This window comes from Nerophis ophidion, linkage group LG10 (assembly GCF_033978795.1).
Source record: "Nerophis ophidion isolate RoL-2023_Sa linkage group LG10, RoL_Noph_v1.0, whole genome shotgun sequence".
In the NCBI taxonomy this organism is placed as follows: Eukaryota; Metazoa; Chordata; class Actinopteri; order Syngnathiformes; family Syngnathidae; genus Nerophis; species Nerophis ophidion.
Window position 1 is genome coordinate 73,164,122 of NC_084620.1, and position 23,616 is coordinate 73,187,737.

Genomic DNA, 23,616 nt, shown 5'->3' on the forward strand with positions numbered 1-23,616 from the left:
ATACATGTTTAGTTTATTAATATTAAATACATGTTTAGTGTATAAATATTTAACACAAGTTTACTATATTAATATTAAATACATGTTTAGTGTATAAATATTAAATACATGTTTAGTGTATGAATATTAAATACATGTTTAGTGTATACATATTAAATACATGTTTGGTGTATTAATATTAAATATATGTTTAGTTTATTAAAATTAAATACATGTTTTTGTATTAATATTAAATACACATTAAGTGTAAGAATAATAACTACATGTTTAGTGTATGAATGTTAAATACATGTTTAGTGTATAAATATTAAATATATGTTTAGTTTATTAAAATTAAATACATGTTCTTGTATTAATATTAAATACGTGTTTAGTGTATAAATATTAAATACATGTTTAGCGTATTCATATTAAATACATGTTTAGTGTATTAATATTAAATACATGTTTTTGTATTAATATTAAATACGTGTTTAGTGTATAAATATTAAATACATGTTTAGTGTATAAATATAAGTGTATGAGAAACCAAACTTATGTAAAAAAAAAATAAAAGAAAGAAACAAAAAAAAAGGAAAAAGAGAGAGAGAGACGGAGAGGACCGGACTTATTAAGAGGGAACGTGCGCCCTCGTGTGGACTTCTGCCGCAACTGCACACATAAAGAAATTCATTATTTCCAAGTGTGCCTTATTTAGAGGATAATAAATACATGTTTACTGTATGAATATTAAATATATGATTAGTATATGATTACATATACGTTTAGTATATGATTATTAAATACATGTTCAGTGTATAAATATTAAATACATGTTTAGTGTATTAATATTAAATACATGTTTAGTGTATAAATATTAAATACATGTTTAGTGTATGAATATTAAATACATGTTTAGTGTATAAATATTAAATACATGTTTAGTGTATGAATATTAAATACATGTTTAGTGTATTAATATTAAATACATGTTTAGTGTATAAATATTAAATACATGTTTAGTGTATGAATATTAAATACATGTTTAGTGTATGAATATTAAATACATGTTTACTGTATGAATATTAAATATATGATTAGTATATGATTACATATACGTTTAGTATATGATTATTAAATACATGTTCAGTGTATAAATATTAAATACATGTTTAGTGTATTAATATTAAATACATGTTTAGTGTATAAATATTAAATACATGTTTAGTGTATAAATATTAAATACATGTTTAGTGTATGAATATTAAATACATGTTTAGTGTATAAATATTAAATACATGTTTAGTGTATGAATATTAAATACATGTTTAGTGTATTAATATTAAATACATGTTTAGTGTATAAATATTAAATACATGTTTAGTGTATGAATATTAAATACATGTTTAGTGTATAAATATTAAATACACTTTTAGTGTATAAATATTAAATACACGTTTAGTGTAAAAATATTAAATACATGTTTAGTGTATTAATATTAAATATATGTTTAGTTTATTAAAATTAAATACATGTTCTTGTATTAATATTAAATACGTGTTTAGCGTATTCATATTAAATACATGTTTAGTGTATGAATGTTAAATACATGTTTAGTTTATTAAAATTAAATACATGTTCTTGTATTAATATTAAATACATGTTTAGCGTATTCATATTAAATACATGTTTAGTGTATTAATATTAAATATATGTTTAGTTTATTAAAATTAAATACATGTTTTTGTATTAATATTAAATACGTGTTTAGTGTATACATATTAAATACATGTTTAGTGTATTAATATTAAATACATGTTTAGTGTATAAATATAAGTGTATGAGAAACCAAACTTATGTAAAAAAAAAATAAAAGAAACAAAAAAAAAGGAAAAAGAGAGATAGAGAGACGGAGAGGACCGGACTTATTAAGAGGGAACGTGCGCCCTCCTGTGGACTTCTGCCGCAACTGCACACATAAAGAAATTCATTATTTCCAAGTGTGCCTTATTTAGAGGATAATAAATACATGTTTACTGTATGAATATTAAATATATGATTAGTATATAATTACATATACGTTTAGTATATGATTATTAAATACATGTTCAGTGTATTAATATTAAATACATGTTTAGTGTATGAATATTAAATACATGTTTAGTGTATAAATATTAAATACATGTTTAGTGTATTAATATTAAATCAATGTTTGGTTTTCGAATATTAAATATATGTTTGGTGTATTAATATCAAATACATGTTTAATGTATAAATATTAAATACATGTTTAGTGTATTAATAGTAAATACATGTTTAATGTATTAATATTAAATACATGTTAAGTGTATAAATATTAAATACATATTTAGTGTATTTATATTAAAACAATGTTTAGTTTATTAAAATTAAATACATGTTTAGTGTATTAATATTAAATATATGTTTAGTTTATTAAAATTAAATACATGTTTAGTGTATTAATAGTAAATACATGTTTAATGTATTAATATTAAATACATGTTTAGTGTATAAATATTAAATATATGTTTAGTTTATTAAAATTAAATACATGTTTAGTGTATTAATATTAAATACATGTTTAGTGCCATCCATCCATCCATCCATTTTCTACCGCTTATTCCCTTTCGGAGTCACGGGGGGCGCTGGCGCCTATCTCAGCTACAATCGGGCGGAAGGCGGGGTACACCCTGGACAAGTCGCCACCTCATCGCAGGGCCAACACAGACAGACAGACAACATTCACACTCACATTCACACACTAGGGCCAATTTAGTGTTGCCAATCAACCTATCCCCAGGTGCATGTCTTTGGAAGTGGGAGGAAGCCGGAGTACCCGGAGGGAACCCACGCATTCACGGGGAGAACATGCAAACTCCACACAGAAAGATCCCGAGCCTGGATTTGAACGCAGGACTGCAGGACCTTCGTATTGTGAGGCAGACGCACTAACCCCTCTGCCACCGTGAAGCCCACTAAACCTAAATCTTAAATCTAAATCTAACATTTACATTTAGCACTCACCTTTAGATTTAGATTCAAGATTTGGGTTTAGATTTAACATTTAGATTTAGACTTAACCTAAATCTTGAATCTAAATGTAAAATCTAGACCCAAATCTTGAATCTAAATCAAAATGTGAGTGATAAATGTTAAAACTAAACCTAAATCTTAAATCTAAACCTACATGTTAAAAGTAAATTATAATCTAAATGTGAATGCCAAATCTTCAATCTAAGTCTAAATGGTAAATCTAAATCTAAATCTATATCTAAATGTAAGCACTTCATGTTAAATCTAAACCAAAATCTTAAATCTCAATCCAAATATATCCATCCATTTTCTACCGCTTGTCCTGTTCAGGGTCGCGGGGGTGCTGGAGCCTATCACAGCTACAATCGGGCGGAAGACGGGGTACACCCTGAACAAGTCGCCACCTCATCACAGCTGAATCTAAATCTGAGCACTAAATGTTAAAACTAAACCTACAATTTAAATCTAAATGAAAATGTTAAATCTAAACACAAATCTTGAATCTAAATCTAAATGTGAGGGCTAAATGTTAAAACTAAATCTAAACCTACATGTGAAACCTAAATTATCTAAAAGTGAGTGCTAAATCTTCAATCTAAATCTAAATGTTAAAACTAAACCCAAATCTTAATTCAAAATCTAAATGTGAGCGCTAGAGATGCGCTGATAGGCAATTATATCATCCGCAACCGCATCACCAAAGTCGTCATCCACCCGCCGTCCACCCGAACCAACATTTGGTCAGAACCGTACCCGCCCGCTGAAATACATCAGAGGTCGGCCACCTTTACCACTCACAGAGCTATTTAAACCTGTTTCACAGTGTAATGAAACCAATTGGAGCCGCTAACGTTCGCACGAATATCCAATTGGCGTTCATCCTGATGACAAGAATATGGGCATGCTGTGAAGCCATTGCCTTTGACACCTTCAACAACATGTACAAACCGATTGTTAGTCCGGCAACATGTTGTGTGCAGCTTCTGCAATCGCACATACAAGATTGAAAGGCATACTGGGTGATACAGAGTACACTGATGGTTGTGATATAAACAACTTCAACACTTACTAATATGCGCCACGCTGTGAAGCCACACAATACAATATTGACAAACACATTTCGGGAAAACATCCTCACAGTAACACAACATAAACGCAACACAACCAATACCCAGACCCCTTTGTATCCGTGACAATTCCTGAATATATTTTACACCCCCACACCCCCAACCCCGCCCACCTTACTGACGCACGGGGGGTGGGGGTGGGGGGTTGGCGGCGTTTTCTGCTAGCGGGGTTTATAAAATAGTCAGAATTGTCACGGATACAAAGGATTCTGGGTATTTCTTGTGTTGCGTTTATGTTGTGTTACTGGGAGGATGTTCTCCCGAAATGTGTTTGTCAATCTTGTTTGATGTGACTTCACAGCGTGGTGCATATTACTAAGAGTGTTAAAATTGTTTATATCACAACCATTAGTGTAGTCTATGTCACCCAGTATGCCTTGCAGTCGTGTGCGTGTTGCCGCGGAAGCCACACACATCATCTTGCTGGACTGACAAGCATATTTTACATGCTGTAGAAGGTGACAAAGCCAATGGCTTCATAGCACGCCCTAATACTTATTATCTGGGTGACTGCCGGCAGTCATTCTAGAGAATAATATTGTCTTCTTCGCTTTATGGCACGGGTCTTAAATGGCTCTTTGAATGGTAAAGGATACCGATCCCAGAACCATGTACAGGTGCTGGTCATATTATTAGAATATCATGAAAAAGTTGATTTATTTCAGTAATTCCATTCAGAAAGTCAAACTTGTAGAATGTATACATTCATTCCAAACAGACTGATACATTTCAAGTGTTTTTTTGCCAAAAAGGAGATGATTTTAGCTGACAACCAATGAAAACCCTAAATTCAACACCTCAGAAAATTTGAATATGGTGAAAAGGTCAGATATTGAAGACACCTGGTGCCATACTGTAATCAGCTAACTAACTCAAAACACCTGAAAAAAGCCTTTAAATGGTCTCTTGTTTTGATTCTGTATGACACACAGAGAAGACTGTGGGGAAGACTGCTGACTTGACAACTGTCCAAAAGATGACCATTGATACTAAGAAGGAGGACAAGACACAAAAGGTCATTGCCAAAGAGGTTGGATGTTCCCAGAGCTCTGTGTCCAAGCACATTAATAGAGAGGCCAAGGGAAGACAGAGATGTGCTAGAAAAAAGTGTACAAGCAAGAGGGATGACCGTGCCCTGGAGAGGATTGTCAAACAAAACCGATTCAAAAATGTGGGGGAGATCCACAAAGAGTGGACTGCAGCTGGAGTCAGTGCTCCAAGAACCACCACGCACCGACGTATGCAAGATATGGGCTTCAGCTGTCGCATTCCTTGTGTAAAGCCACTCTTGAATAAGAGACAACGTCAAAAGCGTCTCGCCTGGGCTAAAGACAAAAAGGACTGGACTGCTGCTGAGTGGTCCAAAGTTATGTTTTCAGATGAAAGTGAATTTTGTATCACCTTTGGAAATCAAGGTCCCAGAGTCTGGAGGAAGACAGGAGAGGCACAGAATCCACGTTGCCTGAAGTCCAGTGTCAAATGTCCACAATGGGTAATGGTCTGGGGTGCCATGTCATCTGCTGGTGTTGGTCCATTGTGTTTCCTGAGGTCTAGGGTCAATGCAGCAGTCTACCAGGAAGTTTTAGAACACTTTATGCTGCCTGCCGCGGACCAATTTTATGGAGGTGAAGATTTCATTTCCCAACATGACTTGGCACCTGCACACAGTGCCAAATCTACCAGTACCTGGTTTAAGGACCATGGTATCCCTGTTCTTGATTGGCCTGCAAACTCACCTGACCTCAACCCCATAGAAAAGCTATGTGGTATTGTGCGAGATGCCAGAGCCAAGAATGCTGAAGAGCTGAAGGCCACTATTAAAGCAAGCTGGGCTCTCATAACACCTGAGGGTGCAACAGACTGCTGGACTCCATGTATTGCTGCAGACATTCAGGCAAAAGGAGCTGCAACTAAGTATTGATTGCCGTACATGCTGAAACTTTCCATGTTCATACTTTTCATTTGGCCCACATTTCTAAAAAATATTTTTTGGTACTAGTCGTAACTAATATTCAAATTTTCTGAGATGCTGAATTTGGGATTTTCAGTAATTGTCAGTACTAATCAACAAAATTTAAAGAAATAAACATTTCAAATATATCACTATGTGTGTAATGAATTGATATAATATGTAAGTTCCACGTTCTGAATATAATTACTGAAATAAATCAACTTTTTCATGATATTCTAATAATATGAACAGCACCTGTATATATAATGACAGACACATGACTGATGTTAAAAAAGTAGGACAATGGCCAATAGGGCTGGCTGATAAAACTAGACACATAACTTATGTGGGGGGAGGGGGCACCAGACTTTTGAATAGGGAACGTGCGCCCTCCTGTGGACTTCTGCTGCAACTGCACACACAAAGAACTTCATTACTTCCAAGTGTGCCTTATTTAGTGTCCCAGACTTCCAATTCCTCCTTTACATGTTTAGTGTATAAGTATTAATTAAACAACTGTTTAATATATGAATATTAAAAACTTGTTTAGTGTACAAATATTAAATACATGTTTAGTGTATAAATTAAAAAAAAAGTATATATATATATATATATATATAGAGAGAGAGAGAGAGAGAGAGAGACCAGACTTGTGAAGAGGGAACGTGCGCCCTCCTGTGGACTTCTGCTGCAACTGCACACACAAAGAACTTCATTACTTCCAAGTGTGCCTTATTTAGTGTCCCAGACTTCCAATTCCTCCTTTACATGTTTAGTGTATAAGTATTAACTAAACAAATGTTTAATATATGAATATTAAAAACTTGTTTAGTGTATAAATTATATATATATATATATATATATATATATGAGAGAGAGAGAGAGAGAGACCAGACTTATGAAGAGGGAACGTGCGCCCTCCTGTGGACTTCTGCTGCAACTGCACACACAAAGAACTTCATTACTTCCAAGTGTGCCTTATTTAGTGTCCCAGACTTCCAATTCCTCCTTTACATGTTTAGTGTATAAGTATTAATTAAACAACTGTTTAATATATCAATATTAAAAACTTGTTCAGTGTATAAATATTAAATACATGTTTAGTGTATAAATATTAAATATATGTGTAGCGTATAAATTAAATGTTTGAATTGAATTGAAATATTTATTTCAAACCAGCACAGTACAACTAAACCTAGATGTTTTTGTTTTTTTTACATTTTGGCAGAGATATTTATGAAAGGCTTGAAAAGGGGTTGGATGAAGCAGATGCTTATAATAGTCCAACCCCTCTCACTCATTCCACATTTAACATAAATATAATACAAGAACAATACTATATAAACAAAAACAAGATAAACTCCTGTAAAACAACAATACTATGAGACAAGACAAGACATTCACACACACACACACACACACACACACACACACACACACACACACACACACACACGCACACACACACACACACACACACGCACACACACACCTCTCTCCCATGGCTCTGTGCTGAGTCCGTCACTCTCTTTCCTCCTCGTACTTCTTGAGTACTTCTTTTTGAAACAGTGTTTTAAATTGAATCATGTTAGAACACGTTTTCAAGTTGTCCCCTAAGTTGTTCCACAGAGTGACTCCACACACTGAAATGCACATTGATTTGAAAGTGGTTCTACATTTAGGCAAATATAATTAGTTGTTTCCTCTTAAACTGTAACTATGGTGATCATCTCCATCATGGAATAGGTTCTGTATATTGGATGGTAGAGAGTTTTGGGATGCCCTAAACATCATTTGAGCAGTTTTAATGTTGATCACATGGTTCAGTTTAAGTCCATAAATAGTGGATTTGATTGATGTCTGTAGTGAACATTGGACACAATCCTGATGGCCTTTTTCTGCAGAGTGACTAAAGGTTGTAGATGTGATTTATAACAATTTCCCCAGACTCCAACACAATAGTTTAAATATGACATAATAAATGAATGAAACAATAACAGCAGAGCATTGGTGTTCAATAAATGACATGATCTCCTCATCATTCCAACACATTTAGCAACTTTTGCCCTTAGGTAACTTATATGAGGTTTCCATGAGATATTTTCCTCTATTATTACTCCTAAGAAAGAATGTTGTTGAACATATTCTATTGGTGTATCATCAATAACAATCCTGATTGGTATATTACTTTTGCAATTGCTAAAGAGCATTATTTTGGTCTTCTTTAAATTCAGAGACAATTTGTTTGTATTAAAGCAAGTTTTTAGCTTCATCATCTCCTCAGTTCCAGAAGTCAGAAGTTGCTTCACGTGGTCACCTGCACATGTAATTGTTGTATCGTCAGCAAAGAGGATGAACTCCAGCAGTGTTGATACTTGACATATTTTGTTGATATATATAATGAATAGTGTGGGTACCAGTATGGACCCCTGGGGGACTCCACAGTTATGTTCATGAGTGTAGATTGATGTTGGTCCATCTGAACAATCTGCTGTCTCTCATTTAAGTAGCTCTCCAGCCATTTCCCTGCCAATCCCCTTATGTCGTAGTTTTCCAGTTTATTTACCAAAATCTGGTGGTCAATGGTATCGAAAGCCTTTTGCAGGTCAATAAAAATTCCTATAACAAATTTGTTCTTCTCCATGCCATTATTAATGTTCTCTATTAACCCTTGTGTGGTGTTCATATTGTTGTTACTCAGCCAGTGTTTGTGGGTCTGATGCACCCGCTGTATTTTGTGACTTTTAGTGTCTCACATTCAAACATTTTATGTTAAATTACTGAACAGATGTTTACCTTATCCCAATTACAAGGAGTATAAACAATACATATGGTTAATATTTGCCCTTTACTTTTGTTATGGCACATTTATAACGTATTATTTTAAACATAATAAAAAAGAAAATAATTAAAATCAAGATATGAGTGGAAACAAATTTGCAAGTGAAGCAAGCTTTTTAGAAACTACTGACTTTTATCTTGTTGAACTTGAAATGTAAGCCATTGAGGTGCACAACACAAGCTGAACAACATGAACACAGAGTAAACATAGCAGTGAAGACAACACATTGAACACATGGCCTGTAGCCACTAGCCTATACAACACTTGAGGGGCAGAGCTTTACTGTGTGTGTGTGTTGCAGATATACGTGTTGTTTTCCTGTCCATCTTGGGTCCGCACACTTCTTCTTGTTGCTGGTGTTCACAACCCAGAATAATGAAAAGATCAGGAATTTTACTAAGACTTCTGTCTCTCTTTAAGAAGACATGAGTGGCAGACATGTATCAACAGCATCACACACTTACTTCAGGCTCTGCAGACAGGCCACCAGCATTCTCCTCCTGAATCCTCCTCACCATGGCTGCAGAGGCTGGGGTTCTGGGGACATAATCTCTTCTCTCCATTTGTGGTCTCACCAATGCCATTCCCAGACCCTCAAGGAAGGGCCGTCTTTTCTGGAGCTTCACTCGTTTCCACTCTGGGTTCAGTGCCATCCAAATGACAAAGGAGTTGTACGCTGAGATGTCCAACATGTCAAATATTATCACCAGTGGTCAGCGTAAAGTCCTCCGTTTGCAGCTGTAGGCCGTCACCAGCTTGTCCATGTTGTCTACCCCTCCTTTTGTGGCGTTATAATCCATGATGATCTCTGGTTTGTGATGTTCCTGGTCACAGATTCTTCCTTCCCCGTGCAGTGTACACATGAGCACCACATTCTTGCCTTTCTTCGGCACAAAGGATACCCGGGATGTGTCAGCCGTGTATACAAACTTGGAAGACTTGACACGCCTGTTCTTTGAAGTCAGCAGTTGAGGTGGGAGCTCTGACCTGTTTTTCCTTATTGTTCCCACCATGGTCAGCTTCCTCTTCAGGAGCTCCTGTCCCAGTTTGTGCAAAGTAAAAAAGTGTCGCATGTGTTGTTGTGTCCACGGAGTCCCTCAGACATGTCGAGGACTACTCTCATTCCTTGTTTTTTCTCAGGGGCTCCTCCATCAGGTTTCCCTGTGTAGACTTGTAAGTTCCAAGCATATGAGGAAGTGACATCACTGGCAGCCCAGATCTTTGTACCATACTTGGCAGGTTTAGATGGTATTTACTGCCCTAGTGTGTGAATGTGAGTGTGAATGTTGTCTGTCTATCTGTGTTGGCCCTGTGATGAGGTAGAGACTTGTCCAGGGCGTACCCCGCCTTCCGCCCGATTGTAGCTGAGATAGGCGCCAGCGCCCCCCGCGACCCAAAAAAGGGAATAAGCGGTAGAAAATGGATGGATACTGCCAAAAGGGGGCCCTAAATTGCATCAGCTGTTCATCAATGGTGACATTTGGCCCAGGGTTGTGCAGCAAGGGGAGAGCCAACAGCGTTGGCAGGTAGTGTTGCAACTTTGCGTTTGACCCTCTGATGTTCTGTGTACATACACTCTGTCCTCCTCCTGTCTAGGCCTGCTGTGTGTGTGTGTGTGTGTGTGTGTGTGTGTGTGTGTGTGTGTGTGTGAACAGAACATCAACTTCCACACTTCTATTAGCCCCGGGTCCAGGGGACCCCGAACATCCTATATGTAACAGAAATGTGTAGGGGGGTGTATGGTGTGTGTTCATTAAATATGTATTCTGATATATGTTCTTCACAGAAAATGAGCCAGAGCCAGTGAGTCTCAGTTTGGAGAATTCATTAATTGTATTATTTTTCTTTTAATAAACATCGAAAACGGGTCCCACAGACCCGAACACCACACAAGGGTTAAGACAACTGCTGAAATGATGTATAAAGTAAATAATAATATGCTTCCAGAAGTGGTCCAGAAGATGTTTCAGATGTGAACCAGTAAATATGAACTAAGAGGGATTTATGAGTACGCAAAAGCAAATGTATTAACAAATGTAAAACAAATATATACACCATATAATGTTAATCTATAACATCAATAATAATTAAAAATGATTTCTGAATATCTCTATACACATATAAAAGTATTTTGTCCTGTTTATTCTCACCTTTACAGTCAAAGTGTTGTTTATTTTTTAATAAAGTACACAATGTTGTATATTAAAACATGTACTTGACTTAAAAATGCAAAATATCTAATTTATAAATGTTAGGATCTATGTGCTGATTTTGTTAGAAAGTCAAAGTCTGGACAGTTTATTTCAAATCCTGCAGTTTCATTTGCTGCTGCTGTTCTCACCAGCACACTTGTGTTTCTTACACTGCTACTTAGAAGACAATCCATCCATCCATTTCCTACCGCTTATCCCCCTTTGGGGTCGCGGGGGGAGCTGGTGCCTATCTCAGCTACAATCGGGCAGAAGGCAGTGTACACCCTGGACAAGTTGCCACCTCATCACAGGGCCAACACAGATAGACAGACAACATTTACACTCACATTCACACACTAGGGACCATTTAGTGTTGCCAATCAACCTATCCCCAGGTGTATGTCTTTGGGGGTGGGAGGGGCCTATCCCCAGGTGCATGTCTTTGGAGGTGGGAGGGGCCTATCCCCAGGTGCATGTCTTTGGAGGTGGGAGGGGCCTATCCCCAGGTGCATGTCTTTGGAGGTGGGAGGAGCCTATCCCCAGGTGCATGTCTTTGGAGGTGGGAGGGGCCTATCCCCAGGTGCATGTCTTTGGAGGTGGGAGGAGCCTATCCCCAGGTGCTTGTCTTTGGAGGTGGGAGGAGCCTATCCCCAGGTGTTTGTCTTTGGAGGTGGGAGGGGCCTATCCCCAGGTGCATGTCTTTGGAGGTGGGAGGAACCTATCCCCAGGTGTATGTCTTTGGAGGTGGGAGGGGCCTATCCCCAGGTGCATGTCTTTGGAGGTGGGAGGAGCCTATCCCCAGGTGCATGTCTTTGGAGGTGGGAGGAGCCTATCCCCAGGTGTTTGTCTTTGGAGGTGGGAGGGGCCTATCCCCAGGTGCATGTCTTTGGAGGTGGGAGGAGCCTATCCCCAGGTGCTTGTCTTTGGAGGTGGGAGGAGCCTATCCCCAGGTGTTTGTCTTTGGAGGTGGGAGGGGCCTATCCCCAGGTGCATGTCTTTGGAGGTGGGAGGAACCTATCCCCAGGTGTATGTCTTTGGAGGTGGGAGGGGCCTATCCCCAGGTGCATGTCTTTGGAGGTGGGAGGAGCCTATCCCCAGGTGCATGTCTTTGGAGGTGGGAGGAGCCTATCCCCAGGTGTTTGTCTTTGGAGGTGGGAGGGGCCTATCCCCAGGTGCATGTCTTTGGAGGTGGGAGGAGCCTATCCCCAGGTGTATGTCTTTGGAGGTGGGAGGGGCCTATCCCCAGGTGCATGTCTTTGGAGGTGGGAGGAGCCTATCCCCAGGTGCATGTCTTGGGAAATGTCACACTTGCCACTGACAGTTTGTGTTTTAGTTTCTCCTCAATGTGTTTGGAATATCCTGTCCTTAGTTCCTGTCAGCACTCTTATTTTGGTCCAGCTTCCTGTTTGTCTCCCTGTGTGCTGTTTTTCCCTCAGCTGCGGCTGATTGGCACCTGGCTACACCTGGCTACAATCAGCCTGCTCCTATTTTACCTGCTTTTTTCCTCCGGTCAGTGCTGGATTATTGTCGTTGCCACATGTCGCACTTGTCTTTGCTACCTGTCGTATCTTGTCTTGTCCATGCAGCGTTGCTGTAAGCTATGTTTGATTGCGGTTTTTAGCTTACTGCCTTTTGTTCCCTGCTTCCAGTTTGTTTTCTAAGTACAAGTACGACTTCTCTTTTCCATTCTAAAGTTCCTTTTTGTTTTCTAGCTCCCATGCTAGCTCTCTTGGGTTGTTATCCTCCCATGTGGGTGCTTTTTGTTTGTACCCTTTGTTTGGTTTTGTTCTAGTATTTTATATTAAAACCTTGTTTCCTTATTCAATGCCTGACTCCGTCTCCGCATCATGGGGTTCGTCAACAACAAACTTTGACAGGAAGTGGGAGGAAGCCGGAGTACCCAGAGGGAACACACGCATTCACGGGGAGGACATGCAAACTCCACACAAAAAGACACCGAGCCCGGGATTGAACACAGGACTACTCAGGACCTTTGTATTGTGAGGCAGACGCACTCACCCCTCTTTCACCGTGAAGCCTAGAAGAGAATCTTTCACCACACACGCTGCAACTCAACACTTACTTACCAGTGTGTATTCTCATGAGTCTTTTCAAAAGCAGACTTTGTATAAAACGTTTACAATATACTGAACATGTATAAGGTATGTCTCCAGTGTGTGTTCTCATGGCTACTTTCAATGTGCTTTTTCATACAAACGCTTTAACACATTCTGAGCAGGAAAAAGGTTTTTCTCCAGTGTGTGTTCTCATGTGTACTTTCAAAGTGCTTCATTGTACAAAAGCTTCACCACATTCTTAACAAGAAAAAGGTTTTTTATTCATTGTGTATTCTCATATGTGCTTTGAAATGGTCCCTTCGAGTAAAATCTTTACCGCAGATTGAACATAAAAACGTTTTTTCTCCAGTGTGTATTCTCATGTGTGCTTTGAAATGGTCACTTCGAGTAAAAGCTTTACCACACATTGAACATGAAAAAGGTTTTTCTCCTGTGTGTCTTCTAATGTGTGCTTTGAAAAGGTGCCTTTGAGTAAATCCTTTACTACAGATGAACATGAAAAAGGTTTTTCTCCAGTGTGTGTTTTTGTGTGGTTTACCAACTGTCCCTTCTGGGAGAATCCTTTGCCACAAATTGGGCACATGAATGGTTTTTCTCCAGTGTGTATTCTCATGTGTCTTTTTAACTCTGCTTTTCGCGCAAATCTTTTACAGCATTCTGAGCAAGTAAAATGTTTTTCTCCAGTGTGTATTGTCTTGTGTGTATTCAAATGTTGCCTATGAATAAAATCGTTACCGCAGATTGAACATGAAAAAGGTTTTTCTCCAGTGTGTGTTCTCATGTGTCTTTTCAAATCGTACCTCTGAGTAAAATCTTTACCGCAGATTGAACATGAAAAAGGTTTTTCTCCAGTGTGTGTTCTCATGTGTACTTTCAAATTACTAGGAGATTTAAGATGTGAAGTGAGTGTTGTCAGTGTGACATGTCTTATCATCTTTAGAGTCTTCATCATCAGTGTCAGGAGAGTGTGACGTTGTGTCCTCACTATCTGATAGTGGAGCTAAGAGCTTGTCTGCTTGTGATCCTCCACAGTGGTCTCCATCAGCTTCTGTTGTCATGTGTTGTGTTGAGCTGCTGCTTGGAGGCTCCCCCCCTCCCCTCTCCTCACTTTCACCTTTCACCTCATCATCTTCACTCTTCACAGGGACACCAGTCACTGGCATCTTGGTGACATCAACCTCCTCCAGTCCTTCTAGATGCTCTCCCTGCTGACTGATGCTGTGTTCCTCCTCTTCCTCTTTAATGTGAGGGCTCAGTGGATCCACCGCTTCCTTTTTAAAATGGGGTGTCAGTGGGTCCTCCTCTTCCTCTTTAAAAAGGGGGGTATGTGGGTATTCCTCTTCCTTCTTAATGTGGAAGGGCTGTGGCTCCTCCGTTCGCATCCTGAAGCTGCACTTCTGTTGCTCAGGGTGAAGATGTTCTTCACAGACATCTGCAAGACAAACACAGCATCTCTGCTCAGTCACACAATGCATTCAGTACTTTTACATGCACTTAGGAAAAACAAGTTATTGTAAGAACTGTCTTGAAATCTCAGTGACGCACAAATACGCTGCTCTTAACAACATTATTCACAGGAAAAGAAAAACAAACCAGGACAACAGGACTTTTTACTGTGGATAGACGATATGGTTTAAATTAGATTTTGCGATTAAATTATTTCATATAGAATTACTAATAGAACTATCTTAAAACAGGTTACACAGGCTCCTAATTTAGTTGCTGAAATATGCAGTAAAATAATACATAATTTCCAGTATTTTTTTTCCTCGAATAAAGTAACCAGATATTAACAGTAAATAAACAAGTACATTAATAAAAATTGTTCGATAAAATAATACAATTAGAAATGACACAATATGTTACTGCATATGTCAGCTGCCAAATTAGGAGCATTTTTTAACCCGCTTTGAAACTATTCTATTATCAATCATATAACAAATTATATATTGTGACATATATTGTTATTAGGATATAGATTTGAGGTCATATCGCCCATACCAAACATTGGCTCCCCGAGTCATTTTGTTTGGCCCACCAAATATATGTATTTTTTATATTCTTCAGATGTGTGTGTATGTTTAAAATGTTGTACTCCTGTTCTACATCACGTGGAAGTGTCATGTCATGGGGATGGTGTGCTTTCAACTAAGGGTGTGACGATGAACATGATTCTTACACATGTGTGTACTTCATGTGTATATGAATGTACTTTCCCTTGTGTGCTTAGTTTGACTGTAACTTCATAGTGGATAATATCTATAAACAACCTAAATTGTTTTACATCTTTAATTTGAAGGACTGTTTACTTATCTGACAAACTCAAAGGAAACTGCACTTTTTTAAAATGTCGCCTGTCATTCACAATCCTTATGTGAGACATATTTTTTAAATATTTATGAATTCTAATTAGTAAATAAATATGAGCAGAAATCAGCTAATATTGGAGTCAATGGGAGCTCCTCTATTAGACCCACAAAGTCCTCCAAAAAACATCCAAAAACTGCCAACTATACACCATTTACATTTTGTGACCTGAATATTAACCAAGTATTAGTGATATTTTTATTATAAGCGCTAACGTTAAAGGCCTACTGAAAGCCACTACTAGCCACCACACAGTCTGATAGTTTATATATCAATGATGAAATATTAACATTGCAACACATGCCAATACGGCCGCTTTAGTTTACTAAATTGCAATTTTAAATTTACCGCGGAGTGTCTTGTTGAAAACGTCGCGGAATGATGACGTGTGCGCGTGACGTCACGGACTGTCAGGAAATATTAGCTTAGCATAACACACAGCTAAAAGTCGTCTCTTTTCATCGCATACTTACACAGTAATTTGGACATCTGTGTTGCTGAATCTTTTGCAATTTTTTCAATTAATAATGGAGACTAAAAAGAACAGTGCTGTTGGTGGAAAGCGGTGTATTGCACCTTTGTTTTTAACACAGAGCGGTCAAGCGAACATGTTTCTCTACGTCAACCAGCATGTTTTTGGATGGGAAAATTGTGATATATATCTTACCGGAGACATCATTATTCGTCCTCCTGCAGTAGCTGTTTAAAAGGCAGCTGTGAGCTTGGCTCCTCGGCTTCTCTTTAAGACACTGGGTGTTCACCGCAGCCATCCGACCTCGAGGTATGTCTTTACAATCTCACTAAAACACTATTAAACAATAAGCAGATAAGGGATCTTCCAGAATTATCCTAGTAAATGTGTGTAATTACATCTGAAACGCTCACAATGCCGCTGCCCGGAGCCGTCGCTTTTTATTTTATTTTATAAAAAAAAAAAAATTCTAGTCTTTCGCTATCAATATCATCATTCACAAATCTTTCATCCTCGCTCAAATTAATGGGGAAATTGTCGTTTTCTAGGTCCGAATAGCTCTTGCTGCTGGAGGCTCCCATTATAAACAATGTGAGGACGTGAGGAGCCCTTACCCTTGTGAAGTCATCGTCTGCGACTTCCGGTAAAGTCAAGGCTTTTTTGTCAGCACCAAAAGTTGCGAACTTTATCGTCGATGTTCTCTACTGAATCCTTTCAGCGAAAATATGGCAATATCGCGAAATGATCAAGTATGACACATAGAATGGAACTACTATCCCCGTCTAAATAACAAAATCTAATTTCAGTAGGCCTTTGAGGACCTACTTTTAGCGGCGCATAGATCACAGAAGTAACTAGCTTATGCTGCTATATTGACATACTGAGCTGCTTTCTCGCCTCTAAGAGGGTGAAAGCTAATTCTACATTATAAATTATGCTTCTCACTTATGTAGTAGAAGGTTGTGGACATAAACCGAGAACTTGGTCAACTCTGACATCCAACTTAGACCTGGAGATGGCAAGAAAGATTCGAAAATACGCTATTTTGCACCCACCCTTTTTTAACCATTTGTGAGGATTAATTCTTCATCTAAACGGGAAGATATGAACATACCATCAGTCGGCATCCCACTGAGAGCAGACATTGTATGTGTAAAATGAGAAAGATATGTAAATATGACATGTTATTAAGTGTGTGACTACATTACATATATACTTACAGTGTGTATTTAAAGGGGAACATTATCACAATTTCAGAAGGGTTAAAACCAATAAAAATCAGTTCCCAGTGGCTTATTTTATTTTTGGAAGTTTTTTCAAAATTTTACCTATCACGCAATATCCCAAAAAACGGCTTTAAAGTGCCTGATTTTAACCGTCGCTATATCCGCCTGTCCATTTTCCTGTGACGTCACTGCGTGAAGCCAATACAAACAAACATGGCGGATAGAACAGAAAGCGACATTAGCTCGGATTCAGACTAAGATTTCAGCGGTTTAAGCGATTCAACAGATTACGCATGTATTGAAACGGATGGTTGGAGTGTGGAGGCAGATAGCGAAAACGAAATAGAAGAAGAAACTGAAGCTATTGGGCCATATCACGACAGACATCGGCAACGAGGACGAATTCGGCGATTGCCTTCTAACCAACGATTGCATCTTTTGAACACTGAGCAACTTGAATCCGTCAATTGGTATGTATTTGTTTGGCATTAAATGTGGGTGGAGCGAAAGGCTGGATACAAATATAGCTACAAATGAGGCATAATGATGCGATATGTACATACAGCTAGCCTAAATAGCATGTTAGCATCGATTAACTTCCAGTCATACCGTGAGCAAATATTTCTGATTAGCACATAAGTCAATAACATCAACAAAACTCAACTTTGTGATTTCGTTGACTTTATCATTGTAAATGCATCTGCTTTGAGTGTCGCAGGATATCCACACATCTCTGTGCCATCTCTGTCGTAGCATCGCTATCGTCGGTAAGGTGTGCAGAACAAACGAGGGACTTTCGTATCTTTTGACCACTGGTGCAACTTGAATCCGTCCATTGGTATGTGTTTGTTTGGCATTAAATGTGGGTGGAGGGAAAGGCTGGATGCAAATAAAGCTACAAATAAGGCATAATGATGCAATATGTACATACAGCTAGCCTAAAGAGCATGTTAGCATCGATTCGCTTCCAGTAATATTTTGTGGGTTCTTCCGAGGATGTTGTAGTCGTAATGATTTGTGCAGTCCTTTGAGACATTTGTGATTTGGGGCTATATAAATAAACATTGATTGATTGATTGATTGATATGTCTGATTAGCACACTCCACGTAAGTCAGCTGGTGTTGTTACACCCTCCGACAACACACCGACGAGGCATAATGTCTCCAAGGTACGGAAAACAGTCGCAAAAACGGAAAATAACAGAACTGATTTGACTTGGTGTGTGTAATGTGTTTGAGAAAATGGCTGATTGCTTCCCATTGTGACGTCACAGGTGAAAGGTCATTGCTCCGACAGCGTTTAAATCGCCAAATCCACCCTTTTAGAGTTCGGAAATCGGTTAAAAAAACATATGGTCTTTTTTCTGAAACATCCAGGTATATATTGACGCTTACATAGGTCTGCTGATAATGTTCCCCTTTAAAATGTTAAAGGTGGATTTAAAGGCCTACTGAAAGCCACTACTAGCGACCACACAGTCTGATAGTTTACATATCAATGATGAAATATTAACATTGCAACACATGCCAATACGGCCGCTTTAGTTTACTAAATTACAATTTTAAATTTCCCGCGGAGTTTCTTGTTGAAAACGTCGCGGAATGATGACGCGTGTTTGTGACGTTATTGGTTGGAGGGGACATATTAGCGCAGCACCATTTGCGGGCTGAAAGTCGTCTCTTTTCATCACGCAATTAAACAGTATTGTGGACATCTGTGTTGCTGAATCTTTTGCAATTTGTTCAATTAATAATGGAGAAGTCACAGTAGAAAGATGGAGGTGGGAAGCTTTAGCCTTTAGCCACACAAACACACGGCTTTACTATGGATCAGAACGGTCAAGCGAACATGGTTCCCGACCACTTGTCAACCGGCAGGTTTCGCTGAGAAAATTGTGATAAAAACTCTCCTCTTACTGTAGATCAGCCGAGCTTGCGCCGTCCATGCAGCTGCCGTCAACTTCCCTCAGAGACTGACGTCAAGACACCCGTGGACACACCCCTCCGACTATCAGGTACTATTTAACTCACTAAAACACTAGCAACACAATAGAAAGATAAGGGATTTCCCAGAATTATCCTAGTAAATATGTCTAAAAACATCTGAATCCATCCCAATGCAATCGCCTTTTATTTTAAATTATTATTATTATTTTTTTTTCTAGTCCTTCGCTATCAATATCATCATTCACGAATCTTTCATCCTCGCTCAAATTAACGGGGAAATAGTCGTTTTCTCGGTCCGAACTGCTCTTGCTGCTGGAGGCTCCCATTAAAAACAATGTGAGGACGCGAGGAGCCCTCACACTTGTGACATCATCATCTGCGACTTCCGGTAAAGGCAAGGATTTTTTGTCAGCACCAAAAGTTGCAAACTTTTTCGTGGATGTTCTCTACTAAATCCTTTCAGCAAAAATATGGCAATACCACGAAATGATCAAGTATGACACATAGAATGGACCTGCTATCCCCGTTTAAATAAGAACATTTCATTTCAGTAGGCCTTTAAGATGTTAAAGGCCTCTATTCTGCTTTGAAAGCAGAATAGAGCGGCTACCAATGACTCAATTGCTCAAGGTTTACTTTCTATTTAGGATGCATTAACCATCGACCTGCTCAGTGGCCTTTTGGTTAGAGTGTCTGCCCTGAGACTGGAAAGTCATGAGTTGAAACCCTGGCCGAGTCATACCAAAGACTATACAAATGGGACCCATTGCCTCCTTGCTTGGCACTCAGCATCAAGGGTTGGGGGTTAAATCACCAAATGTTTCCTGAGGGCGGCCACCGAGGAGCTTTTAACTACCTCGGCGACCTCGGCCCAAGAAATAGGAGAGCCCACCACAGATTTTCCAGGAACTGCTTCCTCATACGAAGATGTGTTGGTGGGATTGAAGAGGTCTTCTAAGTATTCCCTCCACTGATTAACAACAGCCGCAGTAGAGGTCAGCAGCAAACCATCCTCACCATACACGGTGTTGACAGTGTACTGCTTCCCACCCTGAAGCGGCGGATGGTGGACCAGAATTGCTTCGAAGCCGCCCGGAACTCGTTTTCCATGGCTTCCCCAAACTCCTCCCATGTCCGAGTTTTTGCCTCCGCGACCGCTGAAGCCGCACTTCGCTTGGCCAGTCGGTACCTGTCCACTGCTTCTGGAGTCCCATGAACCAAAATGACCCGATAGGACTCTTTATTCAGCTTGATGGAATCCCTCACTGCTGGTGTACACCAGCGGGTCCTAGGATTACCGCCACGACAGGAACCAACCACCTTGCGGCCACAGCTCCAATCAGCCGCCTCGACAATAGAGGCACGGAATATGGTCCACTCGGACTCAATATCCACTGCCTCCCTCGTGACATGTTCAAAGTTCTTCCAGAGGTGGGAATTGAAACTCTCTCTGACAGGAAACTCTTCTAGGCGTTCCCAGCAGACCCTCACAAGCTCACCACAAGGTGGTGATTGGTAGAAAGCTCTGCCCCTTTCTTCACCAGAGTGTCCAAAACATGGGGCCGCAAATCCGATGACACAACTACAAAGTCAATCATGGAACTGCGGCCGAGGATGTCCTGGTGCCAAGTGCACATATGGACACCCTTATGTTTGAACATGGTGTTTGTCATGGACAATCCGTGACAATCCGATAACAAAGCACCACTTGGGTTCAGATCCGGGAGACCATTTTTCCCAAGCACGCCTCTCCAGGTTTCACAGTCGTTGCCAACATGAGCGTTGAAGTCCCCCAGCAGAACAAGGGAATCAGCGAGGGAGCACTCTCCAGTATTCCCTCAAGGGAATCCAAAAAGAGTGGGTACTCTGAGCTGCTGTTTGGTGGCTAAGCACAAACAACAGTCAGGACCCGTCCCCCCACCCGAAGCCATGATGTTGTGTGCCAGGCTTCACTAATATAAGAGTAGCTATCAGCTGGCAACAACCCTTGACTAGATAAGGTGAGTGCATTATCATCACAAAACTGTATTAGGTGTCTTGCATTATCAGAGCTGCCATCAGAAATATCAGCATTCCAGTCACCGACCACATAAATACACGTACAGTGATTATCCTGTATAAAAGAATTAATAAAAGCAAGTTTAAACATGGATTCATCCTCATTGTCTTTCCATTCATACGGAGTGTACACATTGAGAACAATAAACTCCCTATTGTCGGACTTATACTGAACAGCAATACACTTCGAGCCTAATAACACTAATAACTGCATCGTGCTTTTTGTGCCAGAGCACAGCAACACCTCCCGCTATCCTCCCTCATACAATTCCCATTATTAAAATAATTCAACAGCCCCAGGTCTTGTTTTGGGAGGAATGTATCTTGTAAGCATAACATGTCAAAGTGGAGCAGCAGGTTGTCAACAACTACACGCCGAGCCCGGTCCCCGGCGCTGGATATTAGATTTTTGTTTTCTCTTTGGCCTCAGTCTGGATCCCCTCTCCAGGGTCCCAGGCTTAGACTGATTTTTTTTCTCACCTCTCCTCCTTTTTACCAGTTTCTCACCTTTTTTTTAAGGGGCGGCGGAAGTTGGCAGACCTGTTCTGTCTCCCTGTAATGTTTGTCTGCTCTTGAATGGGATTGTGCTGAAAATCTTAAATTCTCCTGTGAGATTATAAAGTGTTTCTGATTCTGATTGTGTTTCTATCAGCCATCTTCAAACATAATTAACTTTCCGGTACAATTTCTTAAATTTTGATTCGCCGAAAGTTTTATCAGTCACAAATACTGCCTCAGTTTGCAACTTCGACAACTTTACCGTGAGGGGGCTGTCAAAATAAAGACTTTAGAGACACAAGAAAACTATGCTAATTAGTACAAATAAACTAGATTGATTGAGACATCGCTGGACAGCAGAGAAGTAACTAAATCCAAACAAACGTTGAAATTATTTTTTTAAGATATCTGGCTTGTATTTTAAGTAGGGATATAAATCGTTAGAAATGTATCGATATGATACCCTAATCGATACCAGTATTTGTCGGTACTTTTTTTGGTACTACATGTCATTTGTGGAAATAAAAAAGTGGAAAAAGTCATTTTAAATAGCATTCCTATTAGCACAAGAGGTTGAACACCTCCAACATGATGTTCTGTAACATCTCAGAGCAGGGAAGTCTTTAATCAGCAGCTGTTTATTTGAAGTCTTAAAGAAGTCAACTATGTGTGCAGTGCAAGGTGAAATGCAGTTATGTCATCTTCTTGTCAATAACACACACATCAAACTTTGGTTGCTTCCTTATTTGTCATTATTCAAAGCTGATTGTAATGTGTAGCAGCGGCAGCTGAACTCAATGTGACTCAGTCAGCTGGAATTAAAAATACAAATAGTTGTGTCTTTAATCCAAAATTTTCACGGTCCTCATGGACAACATAATTAGGAACCAGTATTAATTAAAAAAATGGTACTTGGTATACAGCTCTTATCTTCACCACTAAACCCTTGAAATATGCTGACATATGTGCTGCTAAAGGTAAATAAACAGTAGCCATATTGAATGTTTGCCTTCATTTGACCACGTGAGGTAAGGAGGACGGCCTCTAGGTCACATGGTTACACCCCAGCAATTACACTGTTGATGATTGATGAGCATTCATTTTTAAATGGTGGTGTTAAAAAGTAAACATATCTTCATCTTTAGTGATAAATGTGTCCCCCGGATGAACATGTGTCACAAACATTGTATTAGATGATATGTGGATGTTGTGCTTACTTGGACTGTGATGAAGCTGTGAGGACTCAGGTGGTTTGTCTTCATGCTCTTCAGTCTTCACAGAGACAACAGTCAGTGGAAACTTGCTGACATCAGCCTCCTCCTGCCCAACAGGACACTCTCCCTCCTCTTCCTCTTTGAAATAAGAGGGCTGTGGCTCATCTTTGTTCCCTTTAAAATGTGAGGGCTGTGGATACTCTAAAGTGAAACTGTCCCCCTGCAGATGAGGGAGACATTCTTCTTGGTGTCCAATCAGCTGATGGATGTCTACAGGACACAAACAAAACACATTTTAACTCCTACATGCTAAATATTAAATTGTACATGAAATATAGGGCTGTGGCTATTGAAAATGTTATTAATCAAGTGTTCTACTGGAAATGTTTCCGATTAGTTGAGTAACTGGAAAAAACAGTGTTGCTTGGTTAAAGACAAATTTAAGCGACTATAAAACATTTCATTTAATAATGAACGGCCAATTGGTTTGAGATGGTATGAGATCAAGATGTCATCTTTAGATCAGGCTTTGTTTTTTTGACAATCACAGCCACGTTAAAAAGTTAAAGTACCAATGATTGTCAGACACACACTAGGTGTGGGGAGATTAT

At 39.1% G+C, this 23,616-nt stretch overlaps 1 protein-coding gene across 2 annotated transcripts in view; it reads right to left on the minus strand.

Moving 5' to 3' along the window:
* The window catches only part of LOC133561278 (oocyte zinc finger protein XlCOF8.4-like), a 47,638-nt gene that overhangs the window by 22,946 nt on the left and 1,076 nt on the right, over nucleotides 1-23,616 (minus strand). Inside the window, exons 2-3 of one of the 2 annotated variants that reach the window (XM_061914640.1) lie at nucleotides 23,009-23,275; nucleotides 13,459-14,655 (exon numbers count right to left, since the gene is read on the minus strand). In XM_061914640.1, the coding sequence (XP_061770624.1) occupies nucleotides 14,114-14,655; nucleotides 23,009-23,275 (809 nt within the window). In that variant the 3' untranslated portion in view covers nucleotides 13,459-14,113. Of the gene's footprint in view, nucleotides 1-13,458; nucleotides 14,656-23,008; nucleotides 23,276-23,616 lie in introns of those variants that run through there. The other variant, XM_061914639.1, reaches the window with a different exon arrangement.